This window comes from Lynx canadensis, chromosome D2, assembly GCF_007474595.2.
Source record: "Lynx canadensis isolate LIC74 chromosome D2, mLynCan4.pri.v2, whole genome shotgun sequence".
In the NCBI taxonomy this organism is placed as follows: Eukaryota; Metazoa; Chordata; class Mammalia; order Carnivora; family Felidae; genus Lynx; species Lynx canadensis.
This window is the reverse complement of record NC_044313.2, coordinates 73,582,162-73,600,126: the sequence shown is the minus strand read 5'-3', so window position 1 is coordinate 73,600,126 and position 17,965 is coordinate 73,582,162. Positions and strand designations below refer to the sequence as shown.

Here is a 17,965-nt window from a genome sequence, read left to right as displayed (position 1 = left end):
ATATATTTTTATGGTGTATATCTTATAGTGTATATTGGTGTTTATTATGTAAAATTCAGTGTATACATAAATACATAATTTTAGTCTTTAACACGGGGTGCTCCTTTTGGTCTTTAGGTTTTTGTGTAAAGAGCCATGGACTGCAGTGTAAGGGCATCTGGTTCTTGACCCACCTCTCTGTATGACCTTGGACAAGCCTCTCAGCCTCTTTATCTAAATATCTTGATGGATGAAATAAGGGGCTTTAACTTTACTCTGTGACCAGTACATAGATGGATATATTTAACTGACATGAAAGTTTCACATGACATTACTGGTCCTTACTATACATGTCATTTTCTGATATTTCAAATTCTGTTTTTTTAAAAACATCAGTTGTGGGATGCCCGGGTGGCTCAGTCAGTTAAGCATCATCCGACTTTGGCCCAGGTCACAATCTCCCAGTTTCCTGAGTTCCAGCCCCCTGTCGGGCTCTGTGCTGACAGCTCAGAGCCTGGAGCCTGCTTCGTATTCTGTGTCTTCCTCTCTCTCTGCCCCTGTCCTACTCATGCTCTCTCTCTCTCTGTCTCTCAAAAATAAATAAACATTAAAAAAAATTAAAAACACCAGTTATGATCCACTAAGGGTATTCCACAACCCGCTAATGATCTCACTCACAAACAAGTGCATAGGGGATTCCAGGCTGTTTCTATTTTAGGATTCTATGCTTGCATTTTACAACAGGTGTTTTAGAATGTAGAATGGTTAAGGAATAAAGCACAGATGTTGCTCTAACTGTACTTTGTATAAACACGTTGCCTGGTATATTGAACCTCATAGTAGTGACCCGAACATTTACACCATGTTTACTATGCACAACACAGGGATAGCTCTTTGTTCATTCAGGAGTCATAATCTAATGGCCGTGTAGTCTGTTCAAGTTTTCAAGAGAGGAAAGTTCTAGGCCTCATGTCGTCTGTGTGGCCTTGGACGAGTCTTTTCTGTTCCAACACATCTGAGGCTCAGGATATACCTCTTAACAGCTGAGGTTCACTGGCAAATTTTGGAACAGGAAAAATCAGAACGTATGTGTGCAGCACATAAGGAAAAGCTTTTTGTGTTATTCTCTTGTGTGTAAATCTCAATTACTATCTTTGGTACATAATGCATCTCCATACCCTTCCCTCTCTGCCCAAGTCCAGGTAATGCATACATAACTTTGGTCCTATTTCCGGTCTTGCATTGGGTATCAAATTCATCATCACTTAAGCAAAAGGGCTTTCCTGAATTCCTAAGCTAGGTTAGGGGCTCTAGCCCTAACCTTGCAAAAGTACCCTTACAATAACTTCTGACACCAACGACCCAGAGTTAGACCAAACTTCGTAGGTTGAGCACAGTCTCCCACAAGACTGCCTTCAGACAGCAGACAAAAGTTTGGGGGTGGGGGTTGTGTCTCCAGATCACTCTCTTATGACCAGCTTGCTGCTAGTTTGGGGGTTCCCACTACCACCTCACATTCAATAATTGGCTATAAGGACTGAACTCAGGAACATGGTATACTTAATTTTTAAAAATTTTATTTATTTAATCTCTACACCCAACATGGGGCTGGAACTCACAAACAGAAGATCAAGAGTCCTATGCACCTCTGACTGAGCCAGTAAGGCACCCCATTATGATTACAGTTTTATTATAGCAGAAAGAAAGAAAAAGAAAGAAAGAAAGAAAGAAAGAAAGAAAAAGAAAGAAAAAGAAAGAAAGAAAAGAATGAGAGAAAGAAAAATACAGGAAAAGAAAGAAAGAAAGAAAAAGAAAGAGGAAAGAAAAAAGAAAAAGAGAAAGAAAAATACAAACAAACCGGCCAAAGGGAAAGACGCACAGGGAGAAGTCTGGGAGAGTCCCACAGATGAAGCTTCTGTTGTCCCCTCCCTATGGAGTCAGAACACCTCACCCTCCCAGCACATGGCACATTGGTGTAGAATTACACAGTGTATTGTCAACATGGGAGGCTCACCTGCTTCTGGGTCCTGAGTATTTATTTGGGTTTCATTATGTAGGCCATTTCAATCTCCAGCTCACCTCTGCTCCAGCCCCCTGACCTTCCCAGAGGTAGGGGTGGTATTACCTGGATCAAAGTCTCAATTCTCTAACCACATGGTTGGTCCTTCTGGCCTGGCTAGCCCCCATCAGAGTGGACTCCTTAGCATAAACTGCCGGGGCTCACCTTGAGTAAGAGCCATCGCTGTCACTCCCAGGGTTCAAGAGGCTCCCTTTCTATGACTGGGGACAGAGGCAGCCACATTCTTATGACACAACCCTGAAGGTCCCTTCTCTCTTCTACCCCTCTCAATTTATAGTTAATGTCTTCCTAACCAAGGTTTTGTCTCTTTAAACTACTATATATAATGTTTCCAGTGATAAGACAACTCATGTTTTCAATTTTCTTTCACCTTTTTTTAGATCAATTCCTTTTTCTTTGAAAATTTTTATCACACAAAATAATGTGCTGAATATACACTATTTAGTTTTGTAAGTTTCTTCCAGTATGTTTACATAGTATATAAACATTAGGCAAATAATACTGGACCATTTCACTATGCTCAAAGTTTAAATTTTCATTCATCCCTAAAATTTTATGAACATCCCATTTATTACACTTTATTTCTAATCCTGAGTGTGTGGCTATTTAGCATCCCATGTTATGTCATTTTTTTAACTTGTTTTATTTTTTTTAATTTACATCCAAATTAGCATACACTGCAACAATGATTTCAGGAGTAGTTTCCTTAGTGCCTCTTACCCATTTAGCCCATCCCCCCTCCCACAACCCCTCCCACAGCCCCTCCCATAACCCTCAGTTTTCTCCCCTTCCCTGTTTTTATATTATTTTTGTTTCCCTTCCCTTATGTTCATCTGTTTTGTCTCTTAAAGTCCTCATATGAGTGAAGTCATATGATTTGTCTTTCTCTAATTTCACTTAGCATAATACCCTCCAGTTCCATCCATGTAGTTGCAAATGGCAAGATTTCATTCTTTTTCGACTCCATGGTCTATACCACATCTTCTTTATCCATTCATCCATCAATGGACCTTTGGGGTCTTTCCATACTTTGGCTATTGCTGATAGTGCTGCTATAAACATCGGGGTGCCTCTGTCCCTTCGAAACAGCACACCTGTATCCCTTGGATAAACCCCTAGCAGTGCAATTGCTGGGGTCATAGGGTAGTTCTATTTTTAGTTTTTTGAGGAACCTCCATAATGCCTTCCAGAGTGGCTGCACCAGCTTGCATTCCCATCTTTCATCTTTTTTACTCATTATGTTTTTCCAGGAACCAGCGAAATTTTCTTCCAAATTTTCTTACAAGGTTATATTGTAATATTCTTTCAACCCTGAATCACTAGATTATGTTGCTCGCTGTACAGCATATTGTGACAACTTTAAAAGCAAGTTCAGTTCAATTCAAACGAGTCACAGGTTGTCTATATTACACAACAGTAACACGAAGCATTTGTCACCACTCCCTTCCATCTTTGGCACAAGCAAAAGAAGTCAGCTACAATCTTTTGAGTATGTGACTGACGGCCACGCGCCGCCTTCGCGACGTCACGCTCAGCGGCTCTACCGGAAGTGCGAGGTCACTCGCAAAACGCTGACACCACCGCACACCCCGCCCGGAGGCGCCTAGCCGACAGCGTTTAGGCCCCCTGCGCAGGCGCAGAAGCGGCTCCGGCGCTGCTCTTCAGGCACTGCCGCGGACACGCCCGAGGGCCTCGCACGGCTGGGGCCGGAAGTGCGTGCTCTCGGCCTTTCCGCGTCCCTCGCGGCGAGCGACAGGTCGCAGCGGCGCGGTCCGCTGTGAGGGTTCTCGGCCAACTGCTTCTACGCGGGGCCCGACGCCGCGGCGCTCGCTCCTGCTCCTCGGTCGAGAGAAGATGGTGGGCCGGAACAGCGCCATCGCCGCCGGTGTCTGCGGGGCTCTTTTTATCGGGTATTGCATTTACTTCGACCGCAAGAGACGAAGTGACCCCAACTTCAAGAACAGGCTTCGAGAACGTGAGTGGGTCCCCTCGGCACGGGGCCTGCAGCCTCTCCCCGCCTCCGCCTGCTTGCTCCTCGCTGCCGCGCGCGGGGGTGTGGGGGGTGTCGGGGGTGCGGGGGGCGTCGGGGGTGCGGGGGGCGTCGGGGGTGCAGGGCGGCCGCGGGCCTCCCAGGCGGAAAAAGGCGACGGCGCCGGCTGCGCGCTCCCGGTGCCGCTTCTGCCTCTGTGGCCCCGCATGATTGCCTCCATTTTGGAGGGACGATTTTTCCCATTTTATCTTCCCCAAACATTTGCCGTATGAATGCACTCTGGTTTGTGTTATGATTGGGGGGGGGGCTCCTTTTGCAGTTCACCTGTTTAAACCTCTATTCATAACTGGAGAGTCGTGTGATTTGTATTTTGCGAAATTGTGCTTGAAACTTGGCTCCGCAAATGCACCCGTATCGCTGCTGCATTCTTAAACCCTCTTGGTAGCTTTCCTGAAAATGCTTCCAAGATATGAGTGAATGCTATAGAAATTGCAGGGGAGTCCAAAGGGCTGCGCTTCTCCTGTGGCTCAGTCTTATTTCATACCTGCGACATCTTTTACGAGACATTTACAACGAGGGAGGTCGTGCCACCAAAACCTTTGTGATCTTTGAATTCCGGAGGCCTCCAAGAGCAAATTTGTAGCAATAAGAAATATTTTTGTAACTTTCCTGGGTTGTTCAGTCAAAACGCTTTCTAAAAATTAAAGCCCAGAATGTAGGAAGAAATGATTAGTCTATTTCACACTTACTGTTTGATTAAGCTGTAGCAGGTTGTCTCAGGTGTTCAGTGCCCCACGTGGCTAGTGACCTGCCCTCTTGGGGCTAGAAGATGATCTTGTACCATCTACAATATGACACCTAATTCCAGCTGTCTTCTGTTTTACGAGGGAAGGGATACAGAGAATTTATTTTATTTACAGTTAGATAGATGGGGAGGGTGCCATTTTGGATTCAGAAACTCAGTTTTCCAGGCCTGGGTTAGTCACACATCAGCTGCATAATTTGGGCTTTCCGAATCTTAATTTTCTTAGTTGGTAAAATCAGGTGATGCCACCTGTCCCTGGTTGTTCTTGTGAAGATTGAGATGTTTGAAGTGCCCACCATCATTCCTGACCCAGAGAAAGCCCCTCTGCAAAGGCTGGCTGTAAACATTAACTAGAAATTCAGATTATTTTCTTGTAGTTTCCATTTCAGTAATAGTTGGAGGCATGGTGGTGGTGGTATGGCTACAGAGCTCTATAAAGAGTAGATTAATCCTTTCTTACTTTGGAAACACTGCAATCCTATTAGAAACCTTGAGAAAACTAATTTTTGGCCGAAGAAATCATAAAAGCTGTCCTTTTAGACAAATTGAGAGATTATTTTCATAATCCCTTTTCCATCATCTTCAATCCACAATTCTTTTTCTAGCATTAGCAATGGTCTACACTGATCTCAGTGGTCAGTTGAATTATTAGCTGAGTAACCTTGGGCAACCGACTTAAAGCTTTAGTGACCCTCTTCTGTCAAATGTTATAATACATACGGAGTTTAGTACAGTCCCTGGCACATGGTAACTGATAGATGCTAGAGATTGTTTATGAATGTAATTATTATTTGACATTTTCTTTAGGAAGTAAAACTTATATTCAGAGTAATTCTGCAATCTGTAAATTCCTGTTTTACGTGTATTTTTAAAAGTAGATATGGGGCGCCTGGGTGGCTCAGTCGGTTAAGCGGCCGACTTCGGCTCAGGTCATGATCTCGCGGTCCGTGAGTTCAAGCCCCGCGTCGGGCTCTGTGCTGACAGCTCAGAGCCTGGAGCCTGTTTCAGATTCTGTGTCTCCCTCTCTCTGACCCTCCCCCGTTCATGCTCTGTCTCTCTGTCTCAAAAATAAATAAACGTTAAAAAAAAATTAAAAAAAAAAGTAGATAAAGTCTTCTTTTAACTTGTTAGGTTTACACAGTAGCACTTGGGACTAATTTCTAGTAAATACTGAGTCAAGGGCTGAATTTGCTTGCTGAATGTGTAACTCCCATGATTTTTCAGGCCCTTACCATCTTTCCCTTTATCATAGAGATAGTATTATGTACTGATAAGGTGACAATTAAATGGTCTCAAGAAACTAAAGCTAGAATCTTACCGGTAGAAATTTAAAGGAACTAATCCGTCTTAAAATTGATAATTGTATCAGTCAGACATGCAACGACAATCACTCCTCTCCATCCTATTAAAAAAAAGCAACTATAAGATTGGATAGTAATGGAAAACAAGTTCCTCTCTACTGGGTTTCGTTATTTTTGTCATTTTTCATAAATTCTGGCTTAGCAAACTGGACGTACCTGTTTATTCCACAAACTTGCCTTGTTCATTTCTGAGGTACCTTTTATTTTTTTATGGGAATGTCTTCACGTCTGGTAGAAGGTAGAGGAGGGACAGTAGAGTTGTTCTGCAAACTGAGAAGGCACTTTGAAACTGGAAAATCAAGCAGGTGACCCCATGGGTTTACGGTTTTATTCAGCATAACTTAACGGGGGTGGGGGGAGTCAGATGGTGATCCGGCTGCAGATTTTCCCCCGCCAAGTCCAGACCTTCGTCCGCAGATTTTATAGAGTGAAGAGACTAGCAGAAGAGCATTGTTGCAAGATCCAAGGGTTCGCATGCATCTCAAAGCGTTTGCATTGACCTAAATGACAGCTAACCTTTAATTATATATTGTGGCATTACGTATGTGTCAGGAAGGAGAAAGACTATGTTCTCTCTCTCAGATTCGTGGGGGGCCAAGAAAAAGCCTTCCCCAGTCCTCACCTTGGGCCTTTCTGAGGCACGTGCATTAATCTCCAAGGGTCCAGGAACACACGGTCCCAGGAGAGGTCATCCAGTGAGCTTGAACGAGACGGAAGGCCAAAGATGGAGTCAGTGTCGTCGCCACTCTTAACGACTTCTCGCCAGCATATAGAGGCAATACAGAGTAGTGTTTGAGTACACACGTTCTGAAATTCAGCTGCTTGCTTCTGAATTGCCCCTCCGCCAGTTATTAGTTGTGACCTTGGTAAATTTTCTCAAGTGGAAATGCTAATCATACCTGTCTTAGTGTTCCTGAGGAGTAAGTAAGCGAGTTGATACTTAGAATAGTGTCTGGCGTGCGGCATCTAAAACTTACGGAGTGCTTACCCTTCGCATCTGAGTGTTCCTTTGTCTTCATGTCTGGCTCTTCCGTGCAGTCTTCCACTCCTCTTCTGGTCGTGGCAATCTCCTTCCAGCACTGGTGATGTTTAGTAATTACTTGATATAGTATGGTATTCATTATTTTCTGCCTAAAGACAGACAGACGGGGGGACGGCTGGGTGGCTCAGCAGGGGTGGCTCGGTTGGTTAAGGGTCCCACTCTTGATTTTGGCTTAGGTCGTGATCTCACACTTCCTTGAGATCTGAGCCCTGCCTGACCAGGTGGAGCCTGCTTGGGATCCTCCCTTCCTCCCTCTTCCCCCTCCCCCGTTTGTGTGTGCGCATGTGTGTACTCTCTCTCCCTCAAAATGAATAAACATTTAAAAAAAAGAAAAATGGGCTGTCTTCACTTGATCCTAGCCAAAAGGCCAGGAAGCGATGGACTGTCTTCAAGTTTACATACAAGATCAGCTTATTTAACCTATATTGTTTTGTTGAAACTGCTAGAATTGTATTTAAGTCTTAGAGTTGTAGCACTTTAGGTACACTGGGGGCTAGAGTTGGCAAGAGCTACTGGTGTGGTTAAACCCAGTTTGTAAGGGGAGATAAGAAATTTCCTGGACCACAGTCAATTAACCCATCTCCCTGCAGTTAGGCAAACAGGTCACTACCTCTTCAGTCATGCACTGATTAGACTTGGATTTATAGAACACTAAGGTTTTCAGAGGACATTTGCTTGTCTTTTATGGCTTTTGTTCCTCGTAGTAGTAAGATTAAACATGCCTTATCTTTGCAGAGTTAAGAGATTTATTTGCCAAAGATTACCCACATAATAAGCATTTGAGTCTTACCTTTCTTAGCTCTGCCACAGTCTCCATGTTACCGGTAGTTTTAATGATTAGTAATGCAGCATGGCACAACTCCTAAGCTGAGGAGCTGGTGTCGAACTGTCTCGGTACCACATGCATACTGAGGTCGTTCATTACCAACTCCTCGTGTGGCACGTGATAAACCGGACACAGTTAAGAAATATTTTACATGCATTAACTCATTTAATCTTCACAAGAACGCTGTGAAACATGTACTGTTCTAGACCAGTTTTACATCCGGAGAAAGTGGGGTATGGGTTCCTGTAACTTGTCCTGGGTCACACTAGTAGCGAGAAGAGCTGGGGTAGAAACAAAGCTAGTGCTTCCTCTGTGCTAACACTCCTTCATGTGGAGTATATAATTAAATAGCAATTTAAAATACCGTTGGTGTCCTTTATTGATTTGGCTTAAGGGTTGACTAATTGATGATTAAGATTTTAAACATCACTTGCTTCTGAGATAGGTAGTATTGCCTTTTCATATCAAAAACAAGACAAAGAAACAAAACAACTTCCAGAGTGTAGGCAGAAGTTTTTTTTCTTTTAATTTTTTTCCAATGTTTAATTTTGAGAAAGAGACAGTGTGAGCATGGGAGGGGAGGGCGGGGGGAGACACAGAATCTGAAGCAGGTCCCGGGCTCTGAGCTGTAGGCACAGAGCCCCACAGGGAGCTTGAACTCATGAACTGTGAGATCATGACCTGAGCTAAAGTCAGACGCTTCACCGACTGAGCCACCCAGGCTCCCCAGCAGTGGTTTTTTTCCTTAACCAGCCAGCAGTAGTTAAGAATTTTGCAGCGCATTTCTGAACACTGTCTTCTTACCCCCTCTTTTTTCCCATTTAGGAATGTCAGATAGCTTTCAGCATGCAGTAAAGATTAAATCTGTTATATTTCAGTTATAATACTTTCTAAAAGCAGTGGCTTAATTCTTGCTTGTGTTTCATGTCCTGTATAGACTGGGGGGGGGAGGGGGGGGCTTGCTCTGCTTGTGGTATTTAATTAATCAGCTCTTAGAACTGTCTGTCTTGAAAATTGCTGATCTTGGTGCCCCAGAGGGAAGGAAAAAGCTCTTGCTCAGAAATGTCACATTGTCCATAGCTCATTGACCAGAACTATTTATAAGACCTTGACAAATCACAAGGAGACAGGAGAATAGGAGAGCCCTACTCAGGGATGTTTCGCAAATAGCATATATGACTGTCACAGCAGTTTGACTTCTTTTGATTCCCATTTTAATGATGATAAAGTGAAAATATTCCATGTCTTGCAGGAAGAAAGAAACAAAAGCTTGCCAAGGAGAGAGCTGGACTTTCCAAGGTAATACTTAATCTTTTTTTGTTTAGGTTGTATAATATACTTCATACCTCACTTGAAATGTGTATTTTGAGAAAGCTAGTTGATAACAGGCGTTGATTTTTTTATTTTAAAATACAATTTGTTGTTTCTCGGAATAGTTAAGTCAGTTCAACTGCAGATTATCCGGTCCATCATTATTTCCTCCCTGTTGGCCCTAACCGCAGACAGTTTATTACATGAGCAATATTTAAGGGGCAATAAGATGATACTCTCCAGAAAACAATTCTACCAAAAGGTTCAAACTTTCTCACTCAGCTGCTTCAGAATAATACAATACAACATTAATTATTAATTTTCCTTTGTTCAGCTTCCTTTAAAAGAACCACATGCTGTTTGTTTTCAGAAGTTATATAGGATTATTCATAGCCTCTGATCCAGAATCCCACCGTGTGGCACATTTTTACCTTGATGTAATATGTACATATAGATATAAATCTTTCTACTTTTTTCTTTTCATAGATCCTGTGTTCATGATTATTTTTAATGACTACATAGGTTTCTCTGCTTGATAAAAAAATGTTCTGTGACATGTGTAAGTCAAGTAAGTAAATGTTAGTCATTGCACATATACCTCATATACCTTTTCTTTTTTATTAGAATTAGTTCCATTGCTTGGATTCCCAGGACTTGGACTACTGGATCAGTAGTGGTTCTTTTTAAAGCAAGTTGGAAAAAAAGAGAAAGAAAAGAAAAAAATACCAAGTTGGAGCAAGGAAAAATGAAATCCATAAATGTTATATTTTGTTGTTGTGATACAATTGAGTAATCCCAACACAGCTAAAAGACTGGACATGATGATGGGGAAGTGAAACTGAGAGGTGGCCCCTTTGTTCCATTATGTCCAGACTCCCTTTCTGAAATATGTAGTATGTTCAGAATATTTCAGTAACCTTTTTTGTCTCGACTTGAGAAAGTAGGTATAGACACATGCACCCTGTGTATTTTCAGATTCAGGTGTAATCACATTCTTGCCTGTGTTGGGCTGGTTGATGAAAGATGCCTCTACTTTCAGAAATTTAAATTTTTTGTGTGTTCGTTGGTAATGAGAATGTATAGAAGTCAGGAATCAAAAACTCCCAGTAATAGAAGTCTAGGTTTTTAAATAAAACAGGCCTTTTTTTTTTTTTTTTTTAGGTTTATTTATTTTGAGAAAGAGCATGAGCAGGGGAGGGACAGAGAGGGAGAGAATCCTAAGCAGACTCTGTGCTGTCAGTTCGAGGCCTGATGCGGGGCTTGAACTCATGAATCGTGAAATAATGACCTGAGCCAAAGTTAAGAGTCAGATGCTTAACTGAGCCACCCAGGTGCCCCAAAACAGGACTTTTTATTTTTATTTTTATTTTTTATTTTATTTTTTTAATTTGTTTTTTTAACGTTTATTTATTTTTGAGACAGAGACAGAGCATGAACAGGGGAGGGGCAGAGAGAGAGGGAGCCACAGAATCTGAAACAGGCTCCAGGCTCTGAGTGGTCAGCACAGAGCCTGACGCGGGGCTCGAACTCACAGACTGTGAGATCATGACCTGAGCCGAAGTCAGATGCTTAACCGACCGAGCCACCCAGGCACCCCAAAACAGGACTTTTTAATAATAGGTTTACATTTTTTGAAAGGACAAGTCCTGGGGCACCTGGGTGGCTCATTCAGTTAAGCAGTCAACTCTTGGTTTTGGCTCAGGTCAGGGTTTGTTGGTTTGAGTCCCGCGTGGGGCTCTGTGCTGACAGTGCGGAGCCTACTCGAAATTCTCTCTCTGCTCCTCTGTCCCTCAAAATAAACAAACTTAAAAAAAATAATAAAGAGGTAAGTCCTATAGCTAGTGGCATTATGTATTACCGTAGTCTGATAATATGTAACAAACTGCAAAAGCAAAAACTTAAGTAAAGCTACTTATTAACAGTTTGTGTTAGCAGAGAAATTAGGAATAGCTCAGATGTCCAACAAACAGATTGTGATTAGGCAATCCTGTATTTCTCCATGGAATAGTCTCCTACCATTTACATGTAATCTTTTAGATGCATGTAACATCTATTCAAAATAATGGATCAGAGGAACGGTTGGTTATAGTTATATAAAAATGTATAATAATGGGGATCAAAATAGTGTAAATAGTAAATTGCATATTTTATGGTATAGATAATGGTAGTCTTCATTTTTTAAGTTTGATGCACAGCTTTCTAAGAACTGTTCTAATTTCAGTTTAATTAGTAAGGTTTTTTTTGCATTCATTTAAATGTAGATACTAAACTGTAATGCTTGTGAGTATTGAAGGGTAAATTTATTTTTTATAATGAGCTCTTCAGTTTTTTGTTCTTTTGTTTTTAGTGCAGTGATTTTCTGTGTATTGGTTATATTCCCAGCATAATTTTGGTATCATGTATTGAATATTCTGTTTCCAAACAGTTACCTGACCTTAAAGATGCAGAAGCTGTTCAGAAATTCTTCCTTGAAGAAATACAGCTTGGTGAAGAGTTGCTAGCCCAAGGTAATAATCATTAAAAGACTAGGAAATTAGAATTCCTCACACTAATACAAATTTGTGGTGGTAAGGGACTTTTTTGTGTGTAGTACAGCAGCTGTTAAGAAAGGTATTCTAATATTTCAAGACAAGTCACTTAATGGGAGGATTATTTTATTTAAGACTGACTCTTGGGGCACCTGGGTGGCTCAGTTTAAGTGTTTGACTCTTGATTTCAGCTCAGGTCATGAGCCCTGTGTCCATCTGCACACTGTGCATGGAGCCTGCTTAAGATTCTCTCTGCCCTTCTCCCCACCTAGTGCGTGCGCACTTGCTCTCTTTAAAAAAAAAAAAAAAAAAAAAAAAAAGGAAAGAAAATTGGCTCTAAAAGTGAATACTTGCTGTGGGTTATCCTTGTCCATAATATGTTTTGAGTGAATTTTAGGTTTACTTGATACATGATATAGAGAATATAGTAAGTAATCTTTACAAGTGAGGTATTTTTTAGCAGTTTAGAGAATATAGTCCTAATGCAATATATAAATAGTAACTGGAAGAATATGCTTCCTCAGCTTCTTCACCTAATCTTTAGTAGGTCTTTTCCAGTATTTATAGGAAGGAATGGGTCATATAATTCCTGGAGGTGGTTAATTTACCTGTCAGGGTCACACAGTGAGTTCACGGTGCTTAATTTCAGGACCAGTGAACTGAATCTGATCTAGAGTTTAGGCTTTGTGCATTATGTATTCAACTAAGGATTAAGAGTTCTGTTTTTAGGGGCTCCTTGGTAGTTCAGTCAGTTGAGCGCAACTGACTCATTTCGGATCAGGTCATGATCTCATGGTGTGTGAGATCAAGCCCTGCATCGAGCTCTGTGCTGACAGTGCAGGGCCTGCTTGGGATTCTCTCTCTCCCTCTCTCTCTGTCCCTACCCTGCTCACGCACGTTCTCTCTCTCTCTTTCTCAAATAAGTAAACTAGAAACAAAAGTTCTTTTTCTAAAACATTACTATTACGAAGTTAAAATGCTCACACTGACAAATTGAAAACTATAATTCAGTAATTTAGAGTCTTAAATGTATTTGTAAATTTTTAGTGTCAAATTACATTTTATTTCAAAAGTAGCTTTGAAGTAGTAGTTGCTGTCGTTGGTAAAAATGGTATCAAGTGTCAATTTTTTTTTATGCTCATTGCTGTATCTTAGACTTGGATAGTATTGAACTACACAGTGTAGGTCATTTGTGGTTATTTTACCTGTTTTTATGGAAAGAGATTAAAGGTTTGAGGTGGTGGTGATGTGTTACTTTTGATCACGTTTCCCCCTTCCCAATAATTTCTTTGCTTTGATTTTTTCTTTAAGAAATAATTGTCTTATTTGGATGGTATAGTAGGCTGATAATATTTATAAATGAAAATGGGAATGGCTTACTAGAAAATAATCTTGGCTTTTTTACCCCAGTTCATTGAGAAACGTGAGGTTTAATCATAGGGTAATAGTAAAGCACTTAAATCCTCATAGGGCTCATTTAAGAGGCTGTATTAAATATCCGAACAGAAAAATCTGCATGGATAGGGATATCTGTGTCTAAGGGTATGGGTTGTATATCGATTCATGCAAACAAATTCTCAAAATTTTTTGTTGATGCTCATAAATATGTCTATCAAAGTTTTCTTCTTTCTCCCAAGATATAAACATTATTTTAAATTACTTTACTTATAGTCCAAACTACTAGAGTATAGTGCATTTATTATTTCTATTTGGATTATCTCGAAGATCCATGTGTTGTGGCCATCTGTCTGACTTGAACTGTTAGATCCAGATTGAGAAGGACAGTAACTCATAGTGGTTGAGGGGGAAGGTCAAGGAGGGACAGGAAGAGTTATTTTTCTTCCCAAGTTCATGTTCCACACTTTAACTCAATACCATACAGAGGGTTACTTAACAACTCTGCCAAGCTGCTGTTTTTCCCAGTGGAAACTACCAGCCCAGCTCAATGTTGAAGAGTCAGGTGGTTAGAATTAGGGGAAAAGTCAACATCAAAGTAAGCCAAGTGAAGGCATAATTGACTTAGGCAGTAAACTTCATTTCACATGGTCTCCTCCATGTAGGGGTCTTCCATAAGCATATTCTGTTAACTGAGCCAGATCTCATCTTAGGATACCTTGAATGGGCTCAGGTCTACAAACTAGAGAGGAATTGAATTGCTTTGGTTGGTCATTAACTGTTTGCATTGTTTTTAGAAATATTAGGTGTCTCAGAATCCCCTGTGTTCTACACTAACACTCCAGTAGTAGCTTTATTTCCATTTAATAATCAGAATTAATATCCTCAGGCAACAGTGTAAATCCCCTGCATTGCCTGTAAATTCAACGGCATGAGGATTCAGTGGCCAAGTGGCGTTTTAATTTCCAAGTTAATGGAGTCATTTGTCCCCTGATGAAAGTCAAAGCCCAGGCTGAAGACCTAAGTCTTAATTTTCTTTTTTATAATTTTTTTTTTTTAAATTTTTTTTTTCAACGTTTATTTATTTTTGGGACAGAGAGAGACAGAGCATGAACGGGGGAGGGGCAGAGAGAGAGGGAGACACAGAATCGGAAACAGGCTCCAGGCTCCGAGCCATCAGCCCAGAGCCTGACGCGGGGCTCGAACTCACGGACCGCGAGATCGTGACCTGGCTGAAGTCGGACGCTTAACCGACTGCGCCACCCAGGCGCCCCTAATTTTTTTTTTTTAATTTTAGGGAGAACATGAGCAGAGGAGAGGGGCAGGGAGGATAGGGCAGAGGTGGGGTGTGTGTGTGGGGGGAGAGAGAGAGAAAGAGAGAATGAGAATGAGAATGAATTATAAGCAGGCTCCACGCTTACTGCAGAGCCCGACGTGGGGCATGATCCCACGACCCCTGGGATCATGACCTGAGCCACAATTAAGAGTCAGATGCTCCACTGACTGATCTACTCAGGCACCTCAGTCTTTTGTGTTTCCTCTGTTAAATACCTCTTTGTAGAGTTGTACTTTCTGCAGTTTGAATACCTCAGTCTTCAGATTTTCTCAAGTGAAAATGTTAAAGCAGGCAGTTCCTCTTCGTACACCATTCTTCAGTCACTTACTCGGTCATTTTCTTCTTCAGGGTCAGAAAACTTCGCTTACTGGTTTCTTATAGAGGCTGTGACTCCGGAGCAGGCAGATGAAAGAGATGCGCAGGGTGGTGGGTGGACGGGACGGGAGTCTTTCGCCGTCCGGACGCACCACCCTCCTAGGGTTTTTTCTGTATCTGCTTGTGATGCCATTCAGATAGTGTAAGCGATTAGTGTAAAGTGAACTTGGACTTCTTTTCCACCTCAGTCCCCAGTCTTCAGTTCTTTCTTCTCATAGAAAAGTACTGTTCCATTGTTAGCAATTTTCAATATGTTGCAGAAATATTCTAAGTCTGTAAACGGTAATATACTTGCATATTTCTGCACTTGATTTCTCCCCTTCTGTGTGTGTTTTGAAGATCCTTTCATATCTGTGCATGTGATCTGATTCGTTCTTATTAGTAGTTTCATAATACTCAGTTATATGAAGGTACCGCAGATTATTTCCAGGCTTTTACTTCTTTGATGTTTTTGGTCATGATCACTTGGAAACGTAGTGAAGGCTGTACAGTTGAGTTTTTGACAGAGGCAAACAAAGGCTTTCCGGGTCACGTTACTTTTATGTAAATCTTCCAGGTGAATATGAGAAGGGTGTAGACCATCTGACAAATGCGATTGCAGTGTGTGGACAGCCACAGCAGTTGCTGCAAGTGTTACAGCAAACTCTTCCACCGCCAGTGTTCCAGATGCTTCTGACCAAGCTTCCGACAATTAGTCAGGTGAGGATTTGAAATGTTAACAAAAGTGAGAATGTAAAAAAAGAAATGTTTTAGGGACATGGACTTTTAAAAATTAGTGAAACCATAAAGGCCATTCTTACTGTTACAAAGAAAAATTAGTCTAGTGAACATGATGAAATTCTGAAACTCATTCTTGGGATGAAATCAGAATTGGAGATACCCGTGCTTGAAAATGGTCTTCCCTGATAACATTTGAGTGAGTGGTCATAAGGTCTAGTCATTGTGCCCTCTGTGCAGATCAGAAAGTGTGTCTCAGGGGCACGTGGGTGGCTCAGTCAGTTAAGCATCTGACTCTAGATCTCAGCTCAGGTCTTGATCTCAGGGTCCTGAGTTCAAGCCCCACTTTGGGCTCTGTCGTGAGTGTGAAGCCTACTTCAAACAAAAAAAGAAAGAAGTGCGTCTCATAGTATTAAATCTCAGACCTTGGTGTTCACATACCAAAATTCAGGCCCCTCTCAGCTACTTTCTAAAAGTAGCTTTCCACCTTCTCCTGTGAGCCCATGCATTCAGTGAAGTGGCCTGGCAGAGGACAGAGGAGCTAAGATGGCACAGCCTGAAACTAAATCATAAAGGATTGTAGATTGCCTCTGACCTCACTTGTCTAAATGCCCCAGTGCCTCTGCTTTTGCCAAGGTGGGCTTTGAGCTTGGAGCTATTTAACTACATCCTCAAATCTGTATTGAACACAGTACCATTTGTATAAAAGATGACCTATAACTTAAGAGTTGATTAAAATTGTATTCTGTTCATTTTTAATCGTCTCCAGGAACTGAAATGAATCTATTTTTTGGAACAGTTTGTGTATTCATGTGTTAATTCCCATAGTTGATGTGATTAAAAATTAATAAAATGACTGGTTAGTTCTTCAAACTGATCTTTATTCAACTAGTTGGAGAAGGGACTAGAAAGAAAACAAAGTCCCCAAAGATTTAAGGGAGAGGGTTGAAAAACCAAAGATTTGGTCTTAAACCTTTTTATTTAGACTAATGTGGCTCCTAGCGTGTCTGTATCAGAATCCTCTTATAGTGTCTACTCTTGGAAAGGCAGCATAGCGCGGTGCTTTTGGAAGATTGACCTGAGGGTGAGGTCTTTTGAAATATGGATGAGTTTGGGATGAAGCCTGAATTCCTCTTTATAAAAATGGCCTCCTTTACTTAGTTAATTTATCTCATATTATTTTGACATATTTTCAAATGCTAATTTTGGAAGTACTTTCTTGTATGAGGACTTCGGAGCATTTTCAGGCCAAAAAGGGAAATGTTTGGAGGCTAAGATGACCAGTAAAAAAATCAGTATTCTTAGTTTATGTGGGAGTGAAAGAGATCTTAAATTCTTTTTGGTTTTAGTTATATAATTGACCAACCTCTAAAACAGTGCATGTTATTCTTCCTTTATTAACTTGGATTTTGAAATGGGACTGACCGCATGATCATTATTTTCTTTGATAACAGTGTTTAAGAGTGTTAAATGTTGAAATTGTAGAATGGGTAAACTTTAGCAAGATTTGATTTCTTTGACTGCAGAGGACATCTCCCCCCCCCACCCCCCGCTTAAAAATTTTTTTGGGAGGTGCCTGGGTGGCTCAGTCGTTTAAACATGACTCTTGATTTCAGCTTGAGTCATGATCTCATGGTTTGTGGGTTCGAGCCCCACATCAGGCTCTGTGTGCTGATGCGGAGCCCACTTGGGATTCTCTCTCTTTGCTCCTCCTCTGCACATGTGTGCACATTCTCTCTCTCTCTCTCTCTCTCTCTCTCTCTCTCTCTCTCTCTCTCTCTCTCTCTCACACACACACACACACACACAAAATAAACTTGAAAAAAAAATTCTGGTTTTAATTTTAGTGTTGTTGACACAAAATGTTACATTAGTTTCACATGTACTGCTTACTGATTTAACAGGTATACTTTATGGTCTGCTTTTCTCACTGATGTCTCACCACACAACATTGTTAAACGATCGTGGGCTATATTCCCTGTGCTGTACTTGTTATTCCCGTGACTCATTCATTCCATAACTGGGAGCCTGTACCTCCCACTCATTTCGCTCGCTTTGCCTATGCCCCCTCCCCCACTTCCCTTCTAGCAGTTGCCAGTTTGTGTTTATGGGTCTCTGTTTTTTTGTTCGTTTTTTTAGATTCCACATACAAGTGAATTCAGATAGTGTTCATCCGTGTCTGACTTAACTCACACAGCCTAATGCCCTCTAGGTCCATCC

At 41.3% G+C, this 17,965-nt stretch overlaps 1 protein-coding gene and 1 non-coding gene across 3 annotated transcripts in view; both read left to right on the top strand.

Annotated features, from left to right (window-relative positions):
* The first annotated feature begins 3,788 nt into the window (after positions 1–3,788).
* The window catches only part of TOMM20 (translocase of outer mitochondrial membrane 20), a 34,415-nt gene continuing 20,238 nt past the window's right edge, over positions 3,789–17,965 (top strand). Inside the window, exons 1-4 of one of the 2 annotated variants that reach the window (XM_030334429.2) lie at positions 3,789–4,034; positions 9,336–9,382; positions 11,820–11,901; positions 15,585–15,727. In XM_030334429.2, coding sequence (XP_030190289.1) covers positions 3,914–4,034; positions 9,336–9,382; positions 11,820–11,901; positions 15,585–15,727 — 393 coding nt within the window. In that variant the 5' untranslated portion in view covers positions 3,789–3,913. The remainder of the gene's footprint in view (positions 4,035–9,335; positions 9,383–11,819; positions 11,902–15,584; positions 15,728–17,965) is intronic. The other variant, XM_030334430.1, reaches the window with a different exon arrangement.
* LOC115527854 lies at positions 4,470–4,604 on the top strand. Its single transcript, XR_003973081.1, has one exon. It is a non-coding gene; the product is annotated as a small nucleolar RNA SNORA14 (small nucleolar RNA).